Raw genomic sequence first — 27,263 nt, forward strand, 5'->3', positions numbered from 1 at the left:
CCTGAGGCAACAGAAAACAGATAACTTACTGTCTGAAGTTGGGGTGGGGGGGTGGGAAGGTATGGAAGGGAGGGATTACTTTACTTAGGGCTCAAGAAAACTTTTGAGAAAGTCGATATGCTCACTATCTTGATTGTGGTCATGGTTTCATGGTGGCATACATGTCAAACTTACCAAATTAGACACTTAGCATTTTAGTTCATTGTATGTCAGTTATACCTCAGTAAAAGAGGGGGATGGGAAGCTACTTAAATGTTTGTTATTAGGAGATTACCTAAATGAATTCTTGATGCCTATAAAACAGAATATTAAACAGCTACTTTTTAAAAATGAAGATTTATACATGTCGATATTAAATGATACCCCAAAATATTGTAGAGGCAAATAAAGTTGCAAAACAATATATATTAACATATGATCCTTCTTTGAGTGAAAATAAGCATTATATATTGTTTGTATATGTGTGTATCTATATATAGTATGTCTATACAGATACATCCATCTCGGGGTGTGAGTGTGATTTCTTGAAGCATACAAAAAAACCGAGCAGTTCTTATTTCTGAGGATTAGGATTGCGGCTTTGTGTACAAGGGAGGGAAGCTTAAACTTCTCATTTTACTGGTGTTGAAATATTTTAACCATATGCATGCATAGTTCTCTTAACTTTGAAAAAAAAAACTCAGTTTGAAAGAGAAAAAAACGAAACAGAAAGACAGAAACAAAAATTGGGAATTGTCAATTGAACTATAATTGCCAATTGAATGTAATTGCCAATTGAGAGATATAATATCGTTAATATATAATCCAGTTTGTTTTTTATTCTTTCTTTAGAAAATTAAATGGAGCGGGGTGACATTGATCAATAAGAGTACATAGGCTTCAGGTAAACATCTCAATAGCATTTGAACTGTTGATTATGTTATGTGTACCCATCACCCGAAGTCAGTTTTTTATTTTTTTGAATTGTCATAGAATGTCACCTTTATAGGAGACTTTAAAGATTATTCTGGGTTAATAAATTGATTTTGGGGAGTTTGTCCCAACTAACTAAAATATGTTATGCCTCATTTCTTGATCAGATTGAATTAAGAGTATTATTTTTCAAAAGGCCTTTTAAATTGAGCTAAAAAAACTTTTTAGTAGTATGTAAGAGCTACAGTCTTGTTAAAAAAAACAAGTACAGATATGAGAAGGTTAGGAGCATTTTCCATGCAAGTACTGGACATAGACTGTAAGGACATGCAAGATATTAAAAGTAAGATTTCTTTTTTTTTTTTTTTTTTTGTATTTTTCTGAAGCTGGAAACGGGGAGAGACAGTCAGACAGACTCCCGGATGTGCCCGACCGGGATCCACCCGGCACGCCCACCAGGGGTGACGCTCTGCCCACCAGGGGGCGATGCTCTGCCCCTCTGGGGTGTCGCTCTGCCGCAACCAGAGCCACTCTAGTGCCTGGGGCAGAGGCCAAGGAGCCATCCCCAGCGCCCGGGCCATCTTTGCTCCAATGGAGCCTTGGCTGCGGGAGGGGAAGAGAGAGACAGAGAGGAAGGAGAGGGGGAGGGGTGGAGAAGCAAATGGGCGCTTCTCCTATGTGCCCTGGCCGGGAATCGAACCCGGGTCCCCTGCACGCCAGGCCGACGCTCTACCGCTGAGCCAACCGGCCAGGGCCTAAAAGTAAGATTTCTTGAGGAATATTATAGACTCAAATATTTGACCTGAAAGACCCCATTTCTCCCATATCAAATAATCGTTGAAAGATTTAAAGGCAAAACCTATTAATAATCAGTTACTGTAAGAATGATCATGGGTGCATTTACCTAGATTCTACTAGCTCTAAATGGGTCTGACTCCATTAATGAATAGGTAATCTGGGAACGCCCTTTGAATCTTTTGAGATCAGTGTGGATTAAAGAGCTCCTCAATAAAATGTTGCCATATTCCAGAACTGTCATAATGATGGGTGAGGTTTTTCCTGCACAAGGAAATACACTTTGTAAAACTGTTTGCTTTAGTGAGACTGACTGTTGAGGAAATAGCGCGGGCCAGTTTTCCACGTTGGAGAGTCAGTTTAGAGGCAAACATCACCCAGACAGCCCTCACTGGCCCTTTTCTACAGATTCTTTTGACCGTTTTTTTTTTTTTTTTTTCTCTTTAATTATCACATTGAAACTGATTGTTAGAATCATGTCCTCAAATAGCATTTTCTAAACCCGGCTGTACAAACCTTTATGATGCATCTGTTTACAGAAGAGATTCCTAAATTAGTTACAAGACATGCATTAGTGCAAGGTGCGGTGGAGCTAACTATGAGGACTGTGTTCCCCACTGAGGGTCAATGGCCATGCCTGTCGCATCCGCTGCTAGTGGAAATGAAATAACTGTGTAGGAAAGCATGTGGAGAGCTATGAACGTGTAAAAATGACTGAGCGTCTTGAGACCCGGGACTGTGTTTTGTGACAGGCACAAGGAGCGTTTCAGTCCGTGTTCTCAGGGGAGGAAATCTGGACTCTGAGCCCTGCTGGTTTGGGAACTTGGTGGGCTGCCAAGCCACAGGTGGGTGATGAGTAGTTCTCTCATGAGAGCCCAACTCAGGGATTTTCGAACTGTGGTCTGGAGGATCCTCCGTGTGATTCAGAGGCTGGTGCACAAAGTCCGAGCCTGGCTGCTTGGTTTCTGGCGTGATTCACTGATCGCATAGCCTTCGTTAGTTTCATCAGAAACAGTCTCAGCCTCTCCACTCATCCAGGGGGCTGGCTCGCCACTTTCTGGGGGTGTTTTGCTGTTTTGTTTTTTTCTTTTTCTTTTTAGTGGCGGGGCAGTTAGAATTTTAAAATGTTATAGTTAAAAATAATATCCCAGGCCAGCTAGTCCTCAGCCCTCTTGTAGATGAGGAAATGTCGGGTCACCGCTCTGGTGGGCCCCGAAGTTGGGTCTCCTGACCCTGGCCCCTTGCCTTGCCCACTCCCTGTGCGGTCCCTGTGCCTGCAGCCCGCAGACCTAACAGATGCGAGGGGCGTTGTCCAAACTCACCCAAGACTGAGCTGTGAGTTTGGACCCAGAGAAAACCACTCTTGAATCATGTCACAGCAACATCAAGGAAGGCTGCCCGACCTCAGTCCACAGCAGGGCATCCTTTCTTGGCAGGAGTTATCTCGGGAAGACACTAACTAAGATGTTCTTGGGAGTGTTTAGAAACCTGGTGCTGCCGGCCGCTGTGTGCTGGGCTCACTCAGTGTGAGGGACAGCAGCCACTCCCACTGCGGGCGCCCTCCGCCCTGAGCCGGCTGGCAATGTCAGCCCGGCTCGTCCTTCAAAACTGCCACCAAACTTTTGAATTGCCATTGTGTTTTGATATCCTGTTTCCTTTCGTTTTAGTTAACAAGAACACTTCCGTTTGAATAAATAGCGTGCCTTGTTTACGTTCAGAGTTTGGTGTTTAGGTTAATTTCTACTTGGGTTCCACGTGGGCCTTTGCGTATAGACGATCTCATTACCAGATGATCACACTCTAATTCTCCAGCAGCACGCCTGTCTCCCTTGTTCCAGTGCCACCAGACAAACTGGGCTTCGGAAGGTCTTTCTTTGTCCTGTGGCCCCGTCACAATACAGAGAGTGGTAACCAGTGTGGCCTCTGGGACCAGACTTATTAGCGGTGGGATGTCAGGCAAATTTCTCTCTCTGTACCTCAATTTCCAAGTCTGTAAAATGGGAATAATGTTGGTAAGCTGCCGTGTTGTGGTGAAACACGTCGTGAATTGGTTCAGTCACGCAGACTGCTCGCTGAGCACAAGCCCTGGAGCACGGTGAGTGCTCAGTATAATGGTGGTGGTGGTGGGGGGGTGATGGTGATACTAATAATAAGAGAGGTTATTCCCACCTCTCCAGGCCCCTTCAACAGAACCAGCACTACAGAACTGTTGACCTTTGGGCCAGCAAGGTTGGGAGTTAGAGCCAATAGTGGGCGAGCTGGTGGGGGAGGGACAGTGACGTAGGAAGGGCCGGCCATGGGTGTCATCAAGTGTTCGAGCACATGTCTTCCAGGGGTAGGGAATAAAGCTGCTCGCTCCCTCGGGGGAAACAGAGTGGCCTTTCAGCCCACCATGAAGAAGTGTGGGGATCAGACCTCAGGGAGGAAGGCTAGGCTCAGAGGCTCACGGACCCTGCTCCGAAGGTTCGAGGCATTTGTGGACCGTATGATAAACTTGCACCTGAAGGAATCTAGTTTTACTTCCATGTCTAACAACATTCATTTCCTAACCCTGAGTGTATGCTTGGTGCTAAAGAAAACAGAATTTAGATCTTAACCCTTAGAGTTTCACATCCCAGCCAGAAGGGACAGTGGAAAACCTCTGCGTCTCAGATTTAGATGGGCAGTGGTCACCCTGACATTGTCCCTAACGGCTGTGAGGCCCTGAGCGCGCACCTCTCTCTCGGTCCTGTCTGTGAGGTGCTGGGTTTAGACTATATGACCACAGACCTCTTTCAGTTTTAATGTAATACTGAGTCCACTAAAAGGAAAACCCGAACCTTGTTCCCTTTACTCAGGAGGTTTGTGTTTGTGTACAGACACGCCGAAAGAGGTAGTGATACGTCGTATAGTAAGGCAGAAAGGTATCTCATAATTTTGAACGAGTCCTTAGACTCCGATGACTGTTTCCTCACCTTTACAATGGTTATCAGGACGCAGGGCCCTCCCTCCTAGGGCACCTGTGAACATTAGATAATAAAAAGATTGTAAAACACTGTGTAAATGTCAAGCGCCATGTGATGGGAACAAGTGACCTCAAAGAGAGCAGGAAAGCTTGGGCCGTGAGAGGTGAGAACGAGCTGTCCTTCTTGAAGTTTAAAAAAATATGCATTGTCTTCTTTACTTTGTAACAGAAAACAACCAGGTTCTTTATTTCATACTTTTCTCTATTCGTGCTTTATCGTAGCAAGTTTGAGGGGCTCCCTTCCAAATCTGACCAGGCTGTAAGAAGATACTTCACTGTTTCAGAACCCAGGTCCCCTCGCCAGAAATTGAAGACAGGCTTACTGCATTTCACATTCTAGTCAGCAGTAAACTTGCATCGCAAAGCATGGCCGTGTCTTGCAACCACACGTTTATTTGCAGAGGTAAATTTGGGACAGCTTGGAGAATACAGGCGGAGGTCTGGATAGCAGGGACTTTGCAAGGGCAGATAATACTTTCATATTTCATTCATTGGCACGTTTCCCTACAGAGATCAAAGCTGCTTTGTGGACTTAATCTATGTAATTCTCACCACGTCCATGCCGTGGACACAGCTCTGCCGTCCTCAGCCTGCGGACTCGGAACCTACAGCCGGATCTGAGAACTAGCTCTTCGAGGACACAGGCACAAGCAAACCAGTGTGGAGAGAGGAGAGTTGCATTCCAGTTTTCTAACTTGTATTCATTATTCTCTTTCTCTTTGTCCAAATGCCCCTAAGTAAAGCGAAGTCGAGAATTCTGTAAAGGGCCTACTTTTGTCTCCATTCACAGATTCTTTGGAAATCGGCAGATTTGCTGAGCCTTCCCATTCAGTGGTAGATATCTAGAAAACTTGACCTCAGCTGCCTTCGCTCTTAAGGTCATGTTTGTACTATTGCATAATAACCTATGGAGTCAAATATGTCTGTGTTCGGCTTGCTCCATGAACTTCCGTGTTCAGTGAAACGGATCCTAGTACTTGCCTCAGAGCCGTGTCCGTGGTGTGGGGCTGTGTGTGTGTAACACGCTTGCATAGAGCCTGGCTCACACAGTCAGCCTTCAGTAGATAAGAGGGCTTGTGTGGCAAAGCAGATGGCTCTCGGGTTAGTTATTCCCGTGTTCATACAACTTTCCCTGAGTTGTTCTGCTTTGGTCGAGCAAGTCCAGAAACATGACAGGTTCTCTCTGAAAAGACGCCGTGTGCATTGCCAATGGCAGGCCGGCTGCCCTCCGCCTCTCCTCTCCGGCCTTCCATGGTGGTTACGGGAAGCTTGCTCAGGGAGGAGACTCCTGTCAAAACAAGGCTACCTCTTTCCTTGCCCCGTGAGTCTTATGAACCAACTTAAGATTTCAACATTTTCTGGGCTCTTAGAAAAGTAAGCTGCCACGCAGTCTGCTGGAACGGCTCCACGTTTGGGTTCCGGGGGCGGGGGGGATGAGCTCATGGGTTTTGGAACTTGGAAAAGCTGTCTGAATGGAACACTAAACTGGGACTCCGATGTCAGAAGCATTTATTGCTGCCAGCGACCTCTGTTCCCATGTGGGGAGCACACACAGAAATCAAGTGTCCAAGGCCTCACACCAGACCTGCAGAGTGAACCTCCAAGTGCAGGCCTGGGATTCGAGATTTATTTTTGATAGTGTTTTCCCTGTGGTTCTTACACCTGGCTGGGCTTGGAAACCCTGGCTCAAGACCATTTTCCAGATGAAGGGAGAAGAAGGCCCGAAAAGTGCTTCCGGCATGATCGATCCCGCACTCGCTTAATGGCAGAGGCTGGCCTGGAACTCAGACCCCTTCCCGGTCAATGTGGGGTTGTTTCCACTCCTGCCCCCGGCCTCGGGGTCCGCTGCTGACTCCGGAGAAGCCGCTGAAGCTCTCTGTGTCTGGACCTTCTCAGCGGTGTCGTAGCGATAAAAATTTCTGACCCTAAAGAGCTGTGGTGAGGTTAGGTTAATTAAACAGCGTTCAGTTCGCCTCGTTCTGTTCTTTTAGACAACCGAAAGGGTGCTAAATTAAGCCACTTTGCAGAGAGGTCTGAGTCATCTGGTGGCAGCTGTCTGTGCTTCCCTGGAGGTGCTTTGATCACTGTCACCTACACGCATGCGTGAAGTCCAACCTGCAGCCCAGCGCCGGCTGCGCTGAGTGAGTGACCCGGATAATGCTCTCTGCCCTTGAGAACAGCCTCGGAAGCTTAGGGGCTTCAAGGTCGTTCACACAGCAACAAAACAGCACTAGTAGGCAGAGAGGACAGGGGGTCCAGTGTATTGAATGCAGATAATCTAGTCCCCCAGTCCAGAAGGAGCTCAGAGACAGCAGCCTGCATTCCCGGCCTGGGGAGGTGAAGTGCTTTAGCCCAGGCCACATAACAAGCTGGACCAGAGTTCCGCCCCGCTTCCCACCCCGAAGCAGGATTGCTTTCCTCCAGGATTACAATGTAGCAGTGTCCACTATGTTTAATCAGGAAAAGCTTTCCCCGGGAGTTGGCATTCCCAGGGCATCTTGAGAGGAGGCCTTCAGATCTCGGGGGTGCTGTGTAGGGTGTTTGAGGAGGATTTTTATCAAGGAAAGGTTACAAAGTATCTTGAAGCAACCTAGAAAAAAGTCTTAAAGTGGCAGATGAGGCTCTTAGGGATGTTTTATCCTGCAGTGGGAAGTCAAGGTAGGATCCCCACTTTTGAAGCCAAACCCTCAAAACTGCTGCCAGTAGAAGGACCGGGATGGGGCGTGATGAGCTGCTTGGGTGGCGGGGAGCAGCTCTGGAAGGTTAAGAAAAGTCTCTTTCCTGTTTCTTGATGGCTCTCACGTGCCAAGCCTCGTGTTTAACATTTTACCTAATGTGCCTTTATCCTCAGAGCCGTCCGAAGTATCTGACAGGTTTAGAAATAATTCTGGGTTGTCGTCTTTTGACTTTTGTTAAATAATGCTGCGATTATAAGGTCTCCTCAGTACAACTTTCAAAGTGTTGCTAATAACCACATTGCACCTACCTGCTCTACTTGGATAACCATCTCTCTTGCTCAATTTATACTTAATATTGGTCATAGTGAAACATGTTTTCATCACTTGAAATTCAAATTTTATTTGCTGAGCTACTTAGGGCCATTTATTTCTGTAACATAAACTAGGAGGTTATGCAAGTTTGGTTTGCAAATAGGTTGACTCTTGAAGGCAGCAGTTTGCTTTGAGATCAGCGAGAGGAGTCATTTGAGTTGACTCCCTAAATAGTCATAAAAAACCTTATTTGTTTGTTTTTAACGCAGTCTGATTCCTCTCGGTGTAAAACTTTGTCAGTGGTTGGAAGGATAGAGGATTTAAAACCGGCATGGGGATTTGAATCTATAGAGTCTAACCCCTTCCTGTTTGCAACACTGTTTTTCAGGTGGGAGAAACAGCAAGGTCAAGAACAGTAGCAGCAGTGTGGCCTGTACCTTTGGTGACAGAGCCAGGAACTTACGGTCCTTCTGTGCCCTTCCCACCAACATACTCTTTTCTTGTAATTGGCAAATGGTTGACTTGAAGTCACTGTGTTTGTATAGTTTGAATATGGGTTGAATAAGAAATGCCTTTTATATAAAAGCTCTTGAAAATGTCTCTCCTACTGTCAGATCAACAGAACACAAAGTGTCGTCCGGCCAGATCTCCCAAAGCCCCCTTTGCTTGGATTTTCTTCTCATTTTTCCTTTGAAAAGCCATGTTCCTTTTGCACTTAGGAATAACCAGTCTTATTTGTTCTGACAGCAGTGTGCAAACATCTATTGCATCAAAAGCCCCAAGCGGAGTTAAAAACCAATGGTCCCTTTCTGAATTTCATTAGCAACGGCAGCAAACATTTCATCAGAACCCCAGAAGCAATACGGAGAAGAAAGAGAAATCAAGTTAGCAATTACATAGTTAATATCGGAGGAGATGAAAGCCAGCATTATAAAATCCTGCCTGCTTTTGAATCTGCCTGCGGGCTGCCTCTCTTTTCCAAGTACAGTGCCTGTGTCAGGAGCAGGATTTTAAATGGAACATTACCGGAGTAATAAATATAGCATGTGTGATGAAATTGGGTGTTTCTGGAATAGGTTTTTTGATAAGGGACTGAATCAGGCCATTCCAGTGCTTAAGATATCTTAGGATCTGAAATCAGGCCAAAGGTTTTGAAAGGATTCTCTGAAAATTTATTTATAGCTCTAGCCCTGAATTTACAGTTGGCACCAAGGGCATGGGGAGGCCCGTCAGCTGGGGAGAGCACAGTACCTGTTCACGGTAGGCGACAGACCCTGAGAAATCCGGTCAGAAACGTTTCGTGTTTAATTCACACAGGAACACATCTGTAAAAGCGCCCCGACGCCTTGTGGCTACGGAAGGGTCTCTGCCCAGCAGTATCGCGTGTCATCCTGGCCTGCCTTGTATCTCTTCCCCTCCCTGCTTCCTCTCCCCCGCTGTTCCTGCCCCAGCTGCACCTGGCTGTCTCTGGCTGGAGGCCCATCAGGAGCCCCCTGCTCCCCGGCCTGGAATGGCCTGTCTCCGCTGGAGCCCACCGTTGAAGCTCGAAGGCTTTATCCCAGCTCTGGACAGGGAGTCCTTTAGGTCAGGGGCCCTGTCTCACCGACTTGGTGTATGCAGGGTCCAACATGTGTGATGGGCCCTCAGTTAACAGTGCGGGGGGATGGGGGTGGGGGGCTGAACAGGAAGCTAGCAGACAGGCTCCTGTGGAGCAGACATTTTAGGAGGCATTTAAATAAGAATGCTGGGAAAATAGCAAGTATTAGCAGAAAACCTGACTTTCAAACGCTCTTGTTGCTTCACTGATTGGGGTGGACATTAGGGCATTTGTACGTGTTATTGAGCGAGCGGCTGCTCTTAAACCCCTCTCCTGAGAGTAGGAGGGGGGGGCTTTCTCTCAAGTGTGCCTTTGCTCATCCTGCTTCCTTTACCTTCAGGGCTCCTCCCAGCCTGATTGTCCCTCCGGCAGTCATGTGTAGAAGCCTCGCTGTGAGCACCCACAGTTTCCCAGCTCCCGGCTACCTTGGTGCTGGGCAGGCCAGGCTGTGGTCGGGGGTGAGCTTGTCTATTTCAGCCCTGGGACTTCGCAGCCCCTGTGCCTAGTGGTGCTCGGCTGGCATCCACTAAATAGAAGTGGCAAGAACCCTACCTCGGGCCCCTGAATGAGGAAGAAACAATTAAATTTTCTAAGTTTTCCTCCTGATCCTAAGAAACCATAAGCCTTCAACACGGTCGTCTTTTAATATGACGTGCAGCTGAACCATGTTTCGGGCTCCTTGGCAGCTGTGAGAATGCTGCCAGACCGTCATTCTGAAACTGGGTTAAGATTGGAACACTAACGCTGTTTGCCTTCTGCTGACAATGATTCAGTTTCATTGTCGTCTGTATATTAATTCTGAAAAAATGATGTAACCGAACCAGTTCTGAAACATGGGAGAAGCCGGCCCTGTGTTGCACATTCCGTTTTCGTTAGTTCTCGTCTCAGGTCTGTTGTAGGCTGCAGGGTGCCTGATCGTGGCCCGTTTTCCCCGCTTGTCCTCCGCCGCTCCTGAGCTCAGATGCTGAATCATAGTTTTAGAGCTAAATAGTCAGAGGCTTTGTTATCATTAGCTGCTTTACAACTTAATTTAGAATAAAGGACAGAATGATAAAATTAGATATGTAAGGCTTCTCGGTGTCATCAAAAAGCTAGTCTACTTCTGGCAGCAAACATGAAATTCTCTCTATAGAGAATTATTTCTAGAGCTCATTCTGAACTAGCTTTGTTAGGATGAATGGTCTTCGGTCTTTTTCCCTCACAACGGGCCCAACAGAGTTTTTCCTGACAATTACAGTTTTCCTTTTCTTAATTTCATTCCAATGCTTCAAATTACGACCCCTGTAATTAGTGTGCTAATTACCTCCCCTGCAAAGTTTCCCCACCTCCCCGACATTTGCCTCCTCTCTGGGCTCCCGAGCTCCCAGCTGCCTTTTCCCTCCTAGTGCTCATGGCTGAGGGTCTCAGAGCGAGAGACAGGGGAGCCTGTCCCCACCACCCGGTAGCCTAACGGTCGCTTCAGCTTCACCGTATTGTTTGGCCGCTGCAGTGAAGCTGGCCCTGCGATGTCGATGTCGGGGGATGCATGCTAATGATTTGGTGCCTCCTCGCCTCTTACCACATCCTGATCACGTCCACACTCTAGACTGGAGGCTGTGGTTCCAACCCCAGCAGTGGCATCCCCAACGTATGCTCAGAAAGGAAGTCAGTTGAGATCTTTTACTTTTCCTACGGAGCTTGTACAGCAAGTTCTTTCTTCCTTCCTTCCTTCCTAACTTCCTTCCTTCCTTCCTTCCTTCCTTCCTTCCTTCCTTCCTTCCTTCCTTCCTTCCTTTCTCTCTCTCTCTCTCTCTCTCTCTCTTTCTTTCTTTCTTTCTTTCTTTGACAGAGATAGAGAGAAGGGCAGATAGGGACAGACAGACAGGAAGGGAGAGAGATGAGAAGCATCAATTCTTCGTTGTGACGCCTTAGTTGTTCATTGATTTCTCATACGTGCCTTGATCTGGGGGCTACAGCAGAGCGAGTGATCCCTTGCTTAAGCCAGCGACCTTGGGCTCAAGCCAGCAACCTTGGGCTCAAACCAGCAACCTTGAGCTCAAGCAACCTTTCGGCTCAAGCCAGTGGCCATGGGGTCATGTCTCTGAGCCCATGCTCAAGCCGGTGACCTCAAGGTTTAAAACTGGGTCCTCTGCATCCCAGTCCGACGCTCTATGCACTGTGCCACCGCCTGGTCAGGCTATACAGCATATTCTGAGAGCCTTTTTCCTTCTGTCTTTTTCTTCCTTCCTTAGTTTTGTCCCCACTTAACAGTCTGTTTTATCACTTCCATTACGGCTGTCTCTGAGCTTATGAGTGTTGCAGATTGTACACTGGAGTGCTGGCACCTGGACCCCCATAGGCTGTGAAAACAAAAACAAGATCACCCGGTCACCTGCCTTGCCCTTTCAGAAACTGTCCCCCGAGCTCCCGGGGAGCTTGCTCGTGATGTTTTTGTTACTGCCTCGATGTATTTATATTGGGTTTGTTCCTCTGATGAGGACAAAACATTTATCTCGGTCTTCACAGTACCCTAATGAAATAGACGGGAACAAAGACCGATGGCCTGCAGGAAATTTACCACCTGAGTTATGGGGCAGCCCAGTGGTACCTAAGTCTAGACCTGACCCACCTTCCTGACGTCCATGCCCACGGAACTCTTCTCTGGGTCTGACAGAACCCCCTTTCCGAAGAAGAGCCAGGGAGTGGACAGAACCATTTTTAAGTCGCCTAGGACGGCTGAAGATTGGTTCCCCTGCCCTGACCCTGAGCCTCTAGCATGAGCCGTGCACTAGGAATATGGAGGTGAGCAAAAATGGTCCCTGTCCTTGAGTCACACCCAGATGAGCAAGGGGGACAGTGGCACAAACAATGACTGATGGTGTGTCGGGTACCTGGGTGGGGGCGGGGTAGCCCCAAGTGGGAAGGTTTCCCGGAGGAAGTCAGTGGCCTGGGCAGACTGCTGCCCTGGGCTGCCCCTCCGTCCTCCGCCTCTCTGTGCGGCCCGCCCGCTGGAGGCCTGAGACTCCCCAGCCACTCACTCCCGCCTCCGCCCGCCTCATCCTGCTGCCTCTTCGTTACCCCCGGCCCTGAGAGCTGTGAGCTTTCAGCGAGAAGGCAAGTCTGTCCCTCTCAACATTTTCAGGTGTGGATAAGGAAAAGACTGAATGTTTCAGGCTAAGCATATTGTCAAGTGCTGTGAATGGCATGAAGAAGGAAGTTTTAAAAGTGTGATTTCTTCATGTTTACAAAATGAACAAATGACTCAGATCTATTGTACACATTCACAAGAGCTGTGTCCCAAGCTGATCCTGATTTTGAAGTCATGTGTCGTCCTTTGCATGTGGGGAGGTTTAAAGAGGGGAAAGTGGAGGAGGAGGGAGGTTTAGAGAGGAAGGAAGGAAGGAAGGAAGGCTTAGAGGCCAGGGCTTGGTTCTGGGGTATCCGTCAGCGGCGGGGCCTTTCCGTGCGGTGTTGAAGACGTCCCACAACGCCGGCTTCTCACTTCCTTTCTTCTCTCTTTCTCTCTCTCTTCTCCCCCCCCCCCCCCATCCTCTCTCTTTCTCTTTCTCTCATTTTTATTCCCTTTCTCTTTCTCTCATTTTGTTTATTCCTTCCAGTTGGAAGGGGGGATTTTTGGTTGTTTTCTGTTACGCAAACTTCAGACGAGACCCTGAAAACTGGAAGCAGATGTCCAGGCCAAGCAGCACGCCCGTGGAGCCCCGAGCCCTGCAGGTCCGGGCAACCCTGGCGGGTGGGCCGCGGGCGCTGCGCTGGCTGGGAACAGAGCCGCCGTCTGGGTGGCTTTGCTGACATTGTTGCTGACAGGGTTGTTAAGCCTCACTGGATTTGGACCCTGGTTTTGACCTTTTTTAATTTCTTCCATATTGAAGACACTTTGGGAATTGTTCTCTTTTTCTTTTTGTTTTTTTTTTTCCTTTTTAGTATGACTACAGCATGACACCATAAAGAAGAGTTTTTACACGAACCAAGAATAAATCTTGACACTCGTAACATGCACGTGGAAAAATAAGCCTATTTACAGATTCCTACATTCAGTGGCATTTTGTAATCACTCCTACTCAGTAACATATCCGATTAAACTGGGGGTCTGTGGGAGGGGAGTGTGACAGTCACTACCGTCTGTGGGCAGCAAAGGGGGCTAGCTAGCAAGTGTGACCAGTCTGCCACCGCCTCAGCCCCCCCTTCACTGCACTTTATCCTTTGAGGATCAAAATTTATCATGTGAGCATCAAATTCATCACTGATTTTTAAAAAGCTTCACGAAACCTAGTATGACATCAGGGCTGGCTTCATTCTGTTACTGAAGTCCTGCATTCTCTAAGGCATTTCGTCATTGTTTTATCTAGAGCTTGGAAATCGGAGGAGATGGAAGAGAAGGTATTGTATAAGTTACACTGTGATATGTGGCCTTGTCGGTGGGCAGAGAAGTTGGAAATATTTTAACTGTCGTTAGGATAATATGGCTGGAAAATATCGGGTATGGAAATGGTGTCATAGCGCCTGTCTTAACCCAAAACTGAAGCGTTGCAGTTTTAAAGTTGAGCAATGATCATTTTTAAAGTTCCTTTTTTAATAGAATGGTCCCTGGACTTGATTTCATAATTTGTTTCAGTTTGACAAAGTGAATAAACAAATCCATCCGTCCTCCTCGCCAGCAGACCTGCTTACCCCATAAATATTACTTGGTCTCTTGAACAGTACTAGCTATAAAATGTGAAGCTAAATAATTGTTTTTGCAAAAGTCTTAGAAATTTTCCTTGCTTCCTCTACCCCAGTTCACACATACACCGATGATGATGTCACTGGGACGCAGTGGGCTGAAATGTTCTATCAGATTTTCTTTCAGTCTTTTTTTTTATTATTTTTATTTATTTATTCATTTTAGAGATGGGGGGGGCAAGAAGTGTCAACTCCCATATGTGCCTTGACCGGGCAAGGCCAGGGTTTTGAACCAGCGACCTCAGTGTTCCAGGTTGATGCTTGATCCACTGCGCCACCACCAGTCAGGCCCAGTCTTTTTTCTACATGCCACTTTTAAGATGAATTCATCACTCTACCTATGCAGTTGCAATTTTGTTTTTCACCTGGCGTTGTAACAGGCATCGCCAGGGTTACAGCCTGGCTTTAATAACTGTCAGAGCTTGTGAGCAGCGCTGCGCAGTTCTGTTCAGGTGTCAGTCTGGCCGGTAGCATGGTCTCCACACTGTTCCTCCGTTCTGAACACTCTTGTTCCTGGATATCACCGCACGTACCCTCAGCCCTCCCTGGTGGCCTCAACAAACTTAAACTTATCTGCACACTTTTGATAACTGATTGTTTATTGTGCTTTCCTATGAACACTGGTGGTTTGGGGAAAGGAAGCAGAGACAGAATTGATCGAAAGACAGTGTGGTGCAGTTTGTTTCTTTGGAATGGGACCTTTTTCCTCTTGCTCTTTGATGAATTGCTTTTGCTCAGAAGTAGAGCAGAGGGTGTAGAGTGGAATGACCTAGGCAGTGTGACATGGCTCCCTTTCTAGAAAATTAGCAATTAGATCAAGGACCAAACTGTCTTATTCTAAAACACTTGCCTTCAGAAAAGTCTTCTTCACTGTTTTCATCTTACGATCACGGTCCATTTATATCTAGTGATATTCAGAGCACTGTCTTGTTTCCGCAATCATTTACGCAGAGAACATGCATTAAGTTCTTGCACCTGGCCTGGCTCACCGAGAATCTGAAGATGAGTAAGATGGACCTGCTTCCCTTAAGGGATTCACAGTCTAGTAGGGGAAGTAAGGAGGTGAACACACGATTGATTATAGCTTGTGCAAAAGATACACTGGAGGCGAAGGAGGAATCACCACTGCTTCGGGACGTTAGAGGGAATTGGGAGTCTACAGGTGGTCAGAGAGGGCTAGGTGAGGGGCGAGCGGAGGTGCAGGAGAGCGTGGCAGTGTGGGCAGGGGCACAATAGTTTAGGGTGGCACTGGGGGAGGGGAGTGAGGAGAGAAGCAGCAGGAGACGAAGATGCTCTGGGCCAACTAATGGCAAGTCTTGTCGGGCTTAGGAGGCCACGGCCTTAGGAAGATGACTCGGAGTAGGAAGAATAAATTAGGGAGAGACTGGGGTGGGGAGGTGAATAAAGAACCTTTTGCAATATTCTAAATAGGAAATTCTGGGGACTTGAGTTAGGACAGCAGCAGCGAGAATGAAGAGGAAAAAACAGAGTCAAGAGAGTTTAAAGATAGAGATTGCATGGCCTAACCTGTGGTGGCACAGCAGATAAAGTGTTGACCTGGAAAAGCTGAGGTCGCCAGTTTGAAACCCTGGGCTTGCCTGGTCAAGGCACATATGGGAGTTGATGCTTCCTGCTCCTCCCCACCTTTTTTTTTCTTTCTTTCTAAAAATGAATAATAATTAAAAAAATTAAAGATAGAGATTGCACGGACTGTCTTCACTACCTGGCTGGGTGGTACACACACCCTCTAAAATAAAACCTCAGACTAACTCCAGTGGCATCTCTCATGTTCTGATCTTCACTCACTTCATACTCTGCAGTGGATCTAAATAATCGCGAGTTATAGACCTCAGTGCTGGCTCCTCAGTGTGCCTGTCATGTGCGTGTCTAGTTAATTGCCGAGAACAAGGAAATAGAATGTGTGCATTAGCTTTCCCGCTTTTGCTTGGTTAACATAGAGATGGTCATTAAACCTTCTCTTACAAGAACTATTAAATGCATGTAATGAGTTTGGGGATATTTTCGGTATCTGTTGTCTTGAAATGGATAGTGTGTGACCAGCAAGAACTGATTGGGGATTATCCCACCAGTCGAATGCAGTGCGTTGTGATTATTTCACAGCCCTCATGTTTTGACATATGACATAGTTTGACAGTATTTTAATCGGTGGAAGCAAATTATTATGTGGTGTCAGCTGAGGACAAAAAAACATGTCTAAAACAACAGTAGGAGTACATGATAATGTGAAAGGGTACATCTTATTATCAATGTCAGCTCATTTGGAGGAAATATTTTGAAACTCTTCATCCAGTTTACTTTCAAGATCTTTAGTGGAGTGTGTCGAAAGAGCCGTGGAAGTGAAAGCGGACAGGAATTGAAGATGTCCATGGTGCTGTGTCAGCTAAATACCACGGGGCTGATTTAGCCTCTCTGTGCCCTGGGGCATGAAAGAGCTTGTCCCGGTTAGAATCTTGGGTCGGATTATCTCGTAGTTTCCTTTCGGCTGATTCCTTACCGCATCATCTTTAGTTAATTAAGCCTGCGGATGACAGGGACCCACAATACTCTAGGTCTGTGGGTATTCCAAGTAATCATGTCAATAACTATAACGGTACGTATGGATCAATTTCTATTTGCCAGGCACTAGTCTAAGACTCTTTCGTACACTATAACTCATTCCTCACACAGCTCTATGAAGTAGTTATTAGCTTCATTTCTACAGCTGAGAAGATTGAGACAGGAAAGGTAAAGTAGTTAGCCCAAAAGTATCTGATAAAAGTGACGGAACTAGGATTCCACCCGGGCAGGCTGTTTTTAGAGCTCACCCCCGTTCCGGAATACTGGAATATGGCCTGGATGTCCTTCCCGCTTATCACACCTCCAGGGGAAGGGGGGGGGGGGGACTGAGGCATCACTCTCATCACTCTCTCCTGGAGGCTCACCTGGCTTCCTTGCCCCACCTACACAGATCCTCTGGGTTCCTTTTGTACGAAGCACAGACGTTATTTCGCTCACTGCGCAGAATAGAAGTGTTCGTGTTTATCTGCCCCACCAGGCCCAGTCGTAGTCCTCTTTGTAGTCACAAGCCTGGCACTTGTACAGTGCTCAGCACAGAGCAGATGTTCAGCAAACACAGCTTGAGTCGGGCTGGCTTGACGGCACTCACACAGTGCTTGTCCTTGAAGAACTTTTCCACCTACCTGGAAAAGAAGCTCCGCCCACATGAAACAGCTGAACTTCCTGAAGAGGAAGTTAATTAAAGCTGAAAGAGGATGGTATAGGCAGCAGGTGTGGGGTTTCCAAGAAGGGAGATTAGCTGTAGGGATTGCATTGGGTTGGACGGCACGGAGTTGGATTGGATAGAGCTATCTTCTCCAGGTACATAGAATCTGAGATGAGTTTAGACTGTAGCTAAGAGGAGAAGGAAGAACATTGATCAGCATGTTGATTGACCTCAGATGGCTAAGACTGAAATGCTCACATTAAGGGGGCAGCAAAGTTACATCAGAAAAGCCCTTATTTATTTATTTTCTCTCTTATTTATTTACTCAATTTTTTAGAGAAAGAGAGAGAGAAGGGGGGGGAGGAGCAGGAACTCCCAAAGCTGCCTTGATCAGGCAAGCCCAGGGTTTCGAACCGGTGACCTCAGCATTCCAGGTGGACGCTTTATCCATCGCGCCACCACAGGTCTGGCCAAAAGCCCTTCTTTTTGATGCAGATCAGATATCAGCTCTTTAGCGAGTCCAACACTGCCCTTTTCTTAGTATCTTGTGTGTATGCACAGCCCTCACAAGACTGCTGTGCATTGTATGACTGAGCCGGGCGGGGTAGGGGGGCATTCCGCCGTGAGGATCACAGCGTTCTGGACCATGGGCTCTGGAAGCAGCCTGCCTAACTGTCCCATGTGACTGAGCTCCCTCGGGGCAAGGACTCTTTGTCACCAATACCAAGAATGGTGCCTGGGGTACTCAATAGTGGTAAAAATAATAATAGTAGTAGTGGTAGTAGTAACAATATTATAAATATATAACATGGATTCTTATAAAGTATACTGTATATGATAAATAACATTTATTGGATCCTCCCAGCCATTGTTCTGATTGAATCATAGCAACTTATTCTATGTTTGTTGAACATCTTTGTTGAAAATTGATTTCTTGATGTCTGCCATCCTACAAAGGTTGTATCATGTAAGAAATGTTGAACTCTGTAGGCTGTGTCTGGGCGTGATCTGCATCTTAATTCTCCGGAAGCCGCCCCAACACAGCAGAGTCTCAGGTGCCATGGAGTCTTGGGAACTAGGGCTCAGTTCTCTCAATGGAACGTGACCCAGCCAAAGAGCTAGCATTCAGGACAGGCCACCAGTCCCAAGGAAGAAACTGTGATACAAAGCTGGACACCCAGCAGTACCATAGAGTGACCTCAAAGCCACACACACACACACACACACACACACACACACACACACACTGCTCTTAATTCTTTTCCCACTAAGAGTCTGAGATATGTCTAAGTTGACAGGTGGGACCCCTCGGAGCCCCATCTGTAGGTCCCCGGGGAGGAGAAACAGGAATTGGCACAGACACATGTGCAGACACAGTAACTATAGCATTTCAAACTTGGAATCAGTGTCCTTTGCACACGAGGGAGGCCCCCACACCTCCGGTGTACAGCTCAGCCTCCGAACAGGCTGTCCTAGAATAGCACAGCACAGTAATCTGGACAGCCCAGTAAGCATCTCAAGCAGGCAACAAATATTTGTAAAGTATGCTCTTAGGTGCTACTAATGCTAAGAGAAAGGTGCTTTTAGAAAAATGCCCAGGCTTAATTGAAAAAGCACATAGCAATCAACTTTTATTCCTGGCATGAAACTGTCTAACGGGTGGCCAAACTTGGGATGCTTGAAGACAGACAAGTGACTAATACTAGGGCTGTGTGTGGCCGGGACCAAATGTATTTTCTGACCACAAGACCATGTCTGGAGTCTCCTTTGTAATTACCACACGGCCCACTGTAATTGTAAAACTTATAGTTACTTCCTGCCTTTGACATGTAATTCAGGGTCCAAGGCTGTACCCCAGGCTAGAGTGAAACCCTCTGTTATTTGCCTAAAACCTATAAAATCATGATTGTGTGAGAGGGTGTGTGTGTTTGTGTTGCCACATCTGTTAAATATGTTAAGTATATCCTTATGAAAAATATGCCTACTCCTGACTTGTTGGGAAAGCCTTGACTAAAACAGATGTTTATTGAACACCTAATCCTATATACCAAAGATATCTTAGACTCTTGCAAACATCAGTGACCAAGACAACAAAGACCCCGGAAGGGAACGAGGGGAGGGGAAGGGAGAAAGAAGGGCAGGGGACAAACGAGTGACTAGCTCTCACGGATGGGTGCCGCACAGTGTCACCACAGAGTGACGTGACAGAGAATGCCCTGGTGACCTCTTCAGCTCGGGGCATTAAAGACGCCCGCTCTAAAACAGTGACATTTAAACTGACATTTAAAAATTACAAGGAATAGGACAAGCAAAGATCAGGAGGAAGAGCATCCCAGACAGGTTAGTGTAAAGGCCCGAATACGGGAGAGCTTGGCACGTTCCAGAAAGAGCAAAGTGCGACTTGAGCGTGGTGCCTGAGGGGAGGGCTGGCGGGGAGGCTGGCTGTGCAGAGTGTGTGCTCCAAGTCAGGAGGGCAGCAGAGAGTGTGTACTCCAAGTCAGGAGGGCAGCAGAGAGTGTGTGCTCCAAGTCAGGAGGGCAGCAGAGAGTGTGTGCTCCAAGTCAGGAGGGCAGCAGAGAGTGTGTGCTCCAAGTCAGGAGCCCCGCCCAGGTCTGCTCAGGAGACCACGTAGTTTGTACCAGGGTGGAGTGGACCTCAGGGAAGGGGCTAGATTTAGATTAGAGAACGGAGCTTAGAACCAGTCAACAGAACTTGCTGATGGTTTGGATGAGAAGAATGAAGGAAAAGGAATGGTCGGGAATGATGCCCAAGGGTTTGGCTGGAGCAGTGAGGAAGGTGATGGCCGGGAGGAGAGGGGCTGAAGGCAGAGCCGTCCACTGAAGGCAGAGCCGTCCACTGAAGGCAGAGCCGTCCACTGAAGGCAGAGCTGTCCACTGAAGGCAGAGCCGTCCACTGAAGGCAGAGCCGTCCACTGAAGGCAGAGCTGTCCAGCTCTTCGTTAACAGTCGTGACTGCCTAACCACAAACCACGTCTTGGGGCCCAGTAAATTCCCTCACTCCCCCAAACTTTACATCGCTGGGAAATATTCATAGACTTTTGGGATCCTTAACTGTTCACTTAATACTACTTCAAGCATTTCCATGGTTTTGCCTTCTTTTTGATGTTCATTTTATGATATCAGATAAATTACCTTCTTGTTACTAACCTTCCTCCTGGTGTTCTGTGGATTTCGGGGGGTGTCCGTGCTTCCCTCCTCACATGTGTCTTGTGTGCCCTGGGCCCACACGTGGATGTCAGGTCGGTCTGTCTGCTCACAAGTTTGCAGCTGACGTAAACTTCTAACAACATGCCTTATGGCAAGCAATGTGACTAATTTTCTTCTTTTTCTCTTTATAATCAGGGGAATTTTGAGATCTCTTTAATAACAGACTAATTCAGTCCACTTATTTCTTTGTGATAACACTGATACTTTTCTAATTTTGCCTTAAAAATATTGTGGGGGCTTCAGTTTGCTTGTCTATACAATGGGAATAACATTAGAGTTGTTTTTCACCGGCATTTTATGAGGATTAAATGAAATAATGTATATAAAATGCTTAGCGCAATAGCTGCTATGAAGCATTCAGCAAATTTTAGCTGCTATTATTACTAAAATAATAACTTGGGGGAGGGGGAGGGTGGCTCCCCAAACGAATCCCATAGTTTCAGTAACCAGGACAAGAAAATAGACCGGTACATCAATGGGCTAAATTCTTGTGGGATTTGATCTATTGGCTTTTTTCTCCAATTTCCTTTTATCAGGCTTATTAAAAAGTTCTATTTTTGGGTCAGCTAAATTCACATAAGTGACATTTATTGCCAGACGTGACCTTTTGTTAGCACATTGTAGCATCCCAACATTAATACCACTTTCTATAAATACAGATTTCGGGTGAGGAAATGTTCTATCTCGAGGGAAGTTTAGCTACGGAGAATCTTTCTCTTTTTAGACTCTTGGCCTGTGGGCTCTTAACTCACTGTTGGCATTCTTCCTCAGTCTTACTTGTGCCAAATCTCCCTCTTCCGTGACCCTCGAGGTAGCTGGAGTCCTACAGTGTCAGTTCCCCACTCTGCCTTCCCGCCTGGTGGCCATTGCATTTGACTTGTGCTGTCTTGCTTCTTCTACCTTTTGAAATTTAAAAATAGAAAATAACAGAGCAAACCCACAGTTCTTTCACATGGGCTGAACTCGGTTATTCATAACAGATTCTCCGGTGAATTCCACAGTGTAACATATACAGTCAGAAATCTGCCACTGGTTCGGAATAAGCCCTGTGAGTAATGGCTGAAGAGGCGCTCTTATTTTGATTGTCAGACACATGGTCAGAGATGGGCAGTGGCAGCCCCGGGTGGAGGCTGTGGAAGGTCAGAGAGAACTCCCCCAGCTCTGCTCCTTGATGCTCCCTCGCCCTTCCCTGCTCAGCTTTCCTGAGCCCCTGAGAACCACTGGGCTGACGGACTCTTTGAAGAGCCTGACTTGCTCTGTGAATACCAAAGACAGGTCCTGGGAGGCGCAAGCACCCTTCGTAGGTCTGAGGAGCATCGTTAGAGCCCCCCACCCCCATAACAAACATACTAAAATATGGCCACCTCCACAGGAGATATAATGTTATTGCTGACAGAAGGTTTTGAAAGTGTTTTTACAATTTTGCTTTGGAAATAGGTTGGCGACAAGTATCTGGTTTAACTTATAACTGGCTATTAATTTATCAGCAGTTATCTTAGCCTACTTGGGAATTACTAAGTTAAAACCTAAATCCAGCCCACATATTGCTTCCAAATGAAATGTTTTTGATGACCAAGTCAACAATTAACAGAGTTAACCCTAGCATTATTACATTTTGTTTTGACCCTTAACATTTATTAATTTGATTTGGTAATTATTCTGTTTGAAGCCAATAAATGGCTTTTAAGGCCTCAGATGTTTTTCTAGGCCTTTGAGAAGCTGGCAGGCCCCAGGCACGTCCCCTACTGGCCAGTGGTTAGACCGCTCTGCCTGGGAAGTTCTAGGCCTAAGTGCCTCTTGCCTTCTTCACAGAGCGAGGGCTACTCTGCGGGACATGTCTCTCAGAAAATACAAGCTGACATACAAAGACCACTAGTCCTACTAAGCACAGTGAAACCCTATACAGATCAGAGTCATTGGGGCAGACCCCCTGGCTTCAAGCCCTCAGTTCACTGGGTGACGAGCAGACGCCCTGGGGCCCTTTCTTACCCCCGGTTGTCCTTTCAAAACAGACTCTCCATGTGGCCAGGGTGGGGCCCTGGTTCCGGGACCCAGAGGGTGCACAGAGCCATCCGAACCTGAGACATGGTTCCCCTCTCGCCTTATTAAAAGCAAAGCAGTTTTTAACGTCCATATTATTTTGCCAAATGAAAGAAGGGAGGGAAGAAAGACGAGAGTGAGGAAAGGAAAGGGATAGGAAGGCGGAAGGATTGCCCTGTCCACAGCTAAAAAGCCACCGACTGGTCTTTGATGTCTGTGCAGGTGACAAGTCTACCTTTTCCAGGAAGGCTTTCCTACGAGACACCCTCATTGTCCCATCAAATGTCACCTGTCATCTCTTTTCCTGTGAGAGGCGAGTGTGACGTAGTGAAAAGAATATAGATTTTTAGTCAAATAAGCTAGATTCAAGTTAGTCCTACTGCTCAGCCGTTCTCAGCGTGTGACCCAGGACCCCCTAGGGTTCTCAGAGAGCCCGGCAGGGTGCCCTTGGGGTCAAAACTGTCTTCATACTGGTAAGCTGCCGGGTGCCTTTTCTCGTCTTTTTATAAGTGAATTTTTCCCGATGTGATGTATGTAGTATCCCAGCAGATTAAACATATACACAGATATCAAAATCTGTCTTTTATGAAGCCAAACATAAAAGATATTTTAAAAAATATGAAGCATTGCCACTCATATCACTAACTTATTTTTCTTCTGGAAAACATAGTTGCTTTTAATTTCTTTAAATGTCACTTATGTTAACACATAGCGGGGCCCCTGCGCTCCTGACAGGCATCACCGTTTATCAGACATTTCCTTGCGCCGAGAGCTGTTCAGAGCACACGATGTTCTTTATCTCTTTTCATGTTTGCGATAAAGCTGGAAAGTAGAGCTTAAAAAGAAAGCCCTTGCTGGCCCCAAGTGTCACCACTGGAAGTGGCAGAGAGAAGCAGGGCCCTCGGACACCAGCGCCACACCCTTGGTTACTGGACCACACTCCTTTGCAGAGTTCTTCTCTGTAACTTTGAGACAGTGATTTGACTGCTCTGAGTCTCAGTTTCCTCACCCAAAACGGGCAGCATCCTACCTACCCTGTGGGAGTCTTTCGAGAGCAGAAGGGTTGACCTGCACCCACGTGCTGAGCAAATCGACCCCGCGCTGCTGTGAGCCTCCTTCCTTCCGTCCCTTCCTGTCCCGCACGTACGACCAGGAGGCTCAGCCACTTCCCTTTTTCCCTCTAGATGGTCTTCAAGCAGACAGAGAGGCTGATGGAACAGGAGTTGATGAAGATATGATCGTGACCCAAAGTCAGACAAACTTCATCTGCCCCATTACGCAGGTACCGTTTCCTCCTTTCTCCCCCAGAGGAAAGTGCAGTCCGCTTCACAGAGGCCAGGATTCCTGTCTGCTTCCGGACTTGATTTCGCAGACTCGGTTTCACGTCCGGAGTTAAGGAGGGAGGGGAGAGAAGTGATGAGGGTCAGAGAGGAAATACAGAAGGGGTCCTTGGGCTGGACGGAGTTTTCAATCAATCATGCCCATTTAGGAATAAATTCCTGGCCCCTGGACCAAGTGACATTGCTGCCTCTGGTCTCCCAGCCATTTCTTCTGTGTCATCTGTCCCAATTATCATTCAAAGCCAGGAGATTGGGTGGTTAAATGTAGGAAGCCCCAGGGACTAGGAAAAAACAGCGCCAAGTAATTGGCGACTTAGAGAAGTTACTGGAAGTTGGTGATTAGCATTCCTGAAAGCCTAATGTCTCCTTGATTGCAGTTGGAAATGAAGAAGCCAGTGAAAAATAAAGTGTGTGGCCACACCTACGAAGAGGAAGCCATTGTTCGAATGATTGAGTCCAAACATGGACGGAAGAAAAAGGCCTGGTGAGTTGCTGCAGGAAGGGCCAGGCGTCCGAGGGCCAGGCCAGAGGGAAGGGGCCTCCTGTCCAGCCACTCACCTCACCCCCAGCGAGTGTAAACATGGACGCCGTGTTCTGGGAAAACAGTATCTGAGGGAGAATTTAGTAATCTCCTTGGGAAGAAGCTGGTGGGACTTCAGCCACACCTTTTTAAAGTAGGAGGAAAGAACTTGGATTGATGTTCAGTCATTAGATAACAGGAATGTTTGTGAATTTGTGCGGTAGCCGAAATACTGAGCCTGTGATACTAAGAAAAGGATGGAAAATATTTCTTGTCTCTCATTATGTCAGTCACTCCCCCAGTGGTTTAAGTCAATTTGTGGGTAATTGATCAGTGAGAAATTGTTTTTTCCATTGGACTGTTGGGAGCATCTTTTATATGGATATTTCTACCCCCTTACTCTGTGACTGTGTAGGACATGGCTCTCGTCCTGTAATAACGTAGGAGCCTGAGCTGGCTAGACAGACATTTTTTTCTTCTTCTTCTCAGTATTATGCTCTTATCGCAGATTTGGAATTATCACAAGGAATGGAATTGCAGGTGTGCCCAGTTCTCAATGGACTTCTGATAACAGTCCCTTTGATGTGTGCTTTGCTTCTGCGGGGCCCAGAAATTTGCCGGTCCAGGCCTAGAATTGGAATTCCCCACCACTCCTCATCTGGGTGTGACTTAGAGCTAGGGTATTTGAGACCACTGATACCTTGATGGTCATTCAGTCAAGTGATTTACCCTGTTTATTCTAGAAGAGCTCCTGCTGGTTGCAAAATGGAGATCGCTTGAGTACGTTTGTATCTGCTTTGGTTTTCCAGCTGACAGCTGAAGATGTCGTATTTCCCGAGCGAACCTCCCTTTTCATCCTGTGAATATCATTGTCTTCATTTCTGAACTTCTCGGCCTTTCTTTTCTAACTTTTTTCTCTGCTCACCCTCTGAAAAGCAAACTGTTCATTTTTGTAGCAAAATGGCTAAGATTAGGTATTCCCAGAGTTCTGTCTCACAACTCTTCTTTCTTCAAGTTTGTGAAATGCTCCTGGACTCAGGTTTGCAAAGGGCAGCCACTGACACAAAGCATAGTTCTCATATTTCTCCCAAGTCCCGGGGTGGGTGAGGCGATTCCCAGAACAGGCTTCACATACTTTGACTTTCTAGTGTCCTTGGTCTCTTTTGAATTGTACATGCAATTTGGAAGCAGTTGAAGAGCACTTGCCATTTAAAAAAAAGTGGTTTTCTCATATTTTCATAACTTAGGTATAGATTCTACAAACTTCAGATTCTCATTGCTTAATAATAACTACTAAGTCCGAGTGGCAGAAGTCTGAGAGATTTACAGAGGAAGTCACAGTTTTCCTGGGCTTTTAAAAACTGAGAGCGATTTCAGAGAATGGTGAAGAAGAATCTTTCTGGCCAGAGGCTCCCTCACTCAGCCTGACCGCTCGGTGGAAAGTAGGTGCTGTTTGAGTTACTGTGTGCTGGACAGAGAATGGAAGGATGATGGACAATAATAGTTAGGGGGTGGTGTAAAGTTTCTTTACAGAGGGTGTTAAATGTCATGATTTTGTTAGTTTTTGCATCTATAAATTGATGCTAATACAGGGAGTCCTCGGGTTACAAGTCTTGACATACGACGTTTCAAGTTTATGATGCTCACTCCCCTAAAAACTTTTAAAAATTGATACGTGAATGTTTCGGCCTACGCCGTTAGCATCGTACTTACGGTCTACGTGGGTGAACTAGTTTGGTTGCACGCAGCGGAAGAACACGCAGTAACGGCATATGAGTGAGGGAGTTGGCGTCCCTTTGTACACTTACCTACCTCATTTTGGACTGTTAGAAGTGCAAGGGTTCCATTTGTGTTAGGCTAGGGTGTGTTTCGACTTACACCAAAATTTGGGTTACGTCACTGTCATAGGAACAGAACTGTGTCATAACCCGAGGACCCCCTGTAGTTGTAATTGCCTCATTGGCATGTTTGGAATTTGAATAAGAGATATAGAAGGTGTTTAAAGTATGTGGCACATGTAAGACTCAGTACACATTGTCCCCTCATCATTATTGTCCCGTCTTCATTGTCATCATTTTCAGCACCAGCACTCGACAGGCATGAGAGAGCGTTGTTTTGAGGGGGTCAGGTAGGCCAACCTGGAGGTTAAGAAGTTGCTTCCATAGCAGTTTTGATGGGATGGATTAAAAAGACATGGTGAAATGTCAATTAGGATGCTTTTGAAATATATTAAGTTATAAATAACAAGAGCTTGGACTGAAGCAAGAGTCGTAGAGACGGCCCTGGCCTGATAGCTCAGTTGGCTGCAGTGTCGTCTCAATACACCAGGGTTGTGGGTTCCATCCCTGGTCAGGCCAAGAATCAACCAGTGAATGATAGATAAGTGGAACAGCAAATCAGTGTTTCTCTCTGTCTCTCCCTTCCTCTCGCTCTGTCTCTTAAAATATAAAAGTCACAGGGACTGAGAAGGGAGTGCAAACAAAGTGACTGTGGAGGAAAACTGTCAGAATTTGGTGACAGAACATTGAACAGAAGTGAAGGAGGACTGACATTTACACATAGGTGTCTGGAATGATGGAGATGTGGTTAGCCAACAGAAGGGCACAAGAGAGGGACACATGCAGGGCAAGTTAAGAGCATGTTAAGTATGAGGTAAGTTTGAGGTCGATAATACTGCTGTGCAGAAGTAACCTGGGGGCGTGTAAATGTGGATTTTTGAACTCTGAAGAAAGCTCTGAGCTCGAGATGTTGACTGTGAGGTTATCGTCACAGAGGCATCAAACCCCCTATCTGCCAGCACGGCAGCTCTGGACCAGATGTGATCACACGCAGAGCCAGCGAGGACGGGCCGGGCTCGGCTCCGCCCTGCACGCAGTGGGGCCTGTGGCACTGGGGC

At 46.7% G+C, this 27,263-nt stretch overlaps 1 protein-coding gene across 4 annotated transcripts in view; it reads left to right on the forward strand.

Annotated features, from left to right (window-relative positions):
• NSMCE2 (NSE2 (MMS21) homolog, SMC5-SMC6 complex SUMO ligase) overlaps nt 1-27,263 on the forward strand; it is a 233,262-nt gene that overhangs the window by 201,328 nt on the left and 4,671 nt on the right. For 3 of the 4 annotated variants that reach the window (XM_066379484.1, XM_066379485.1, XM_066379486.1), the window contains 2 exons: nt 23,692-23,789; nt 24,225-24,331. In XM_066379484.1, the coding sequence (XP_066235581.1) occupies nt 23,692-23,789; nt 24,225-24,331 (205 nt within the window). Of the gene's footprint in view, nt 1-23,691; nt 23,790-24,224; nt 24,332-27,263 lie in introns of those variants that run through there. The other variant, XR_010750503.1, reaches the window with a different exon arrangement.

The sequence above is a fragment of the Saccopteryx leptura genome, chromosome 3 (assembly GCF_036850995.1).
Source record: "Saccopteryx leptura isolate mSacLep1 chromosome 3, mSacLep1_pri_phased_curated, whole genome shotgun sequence".
In the NCBI taxonomy this organism is placed as follows: Eukaryota; Metazoa; Chordata; class Mammalia; order Chiroptera; family Emballonuridae; genus Saccopteryx; species Saccopteryx leptura.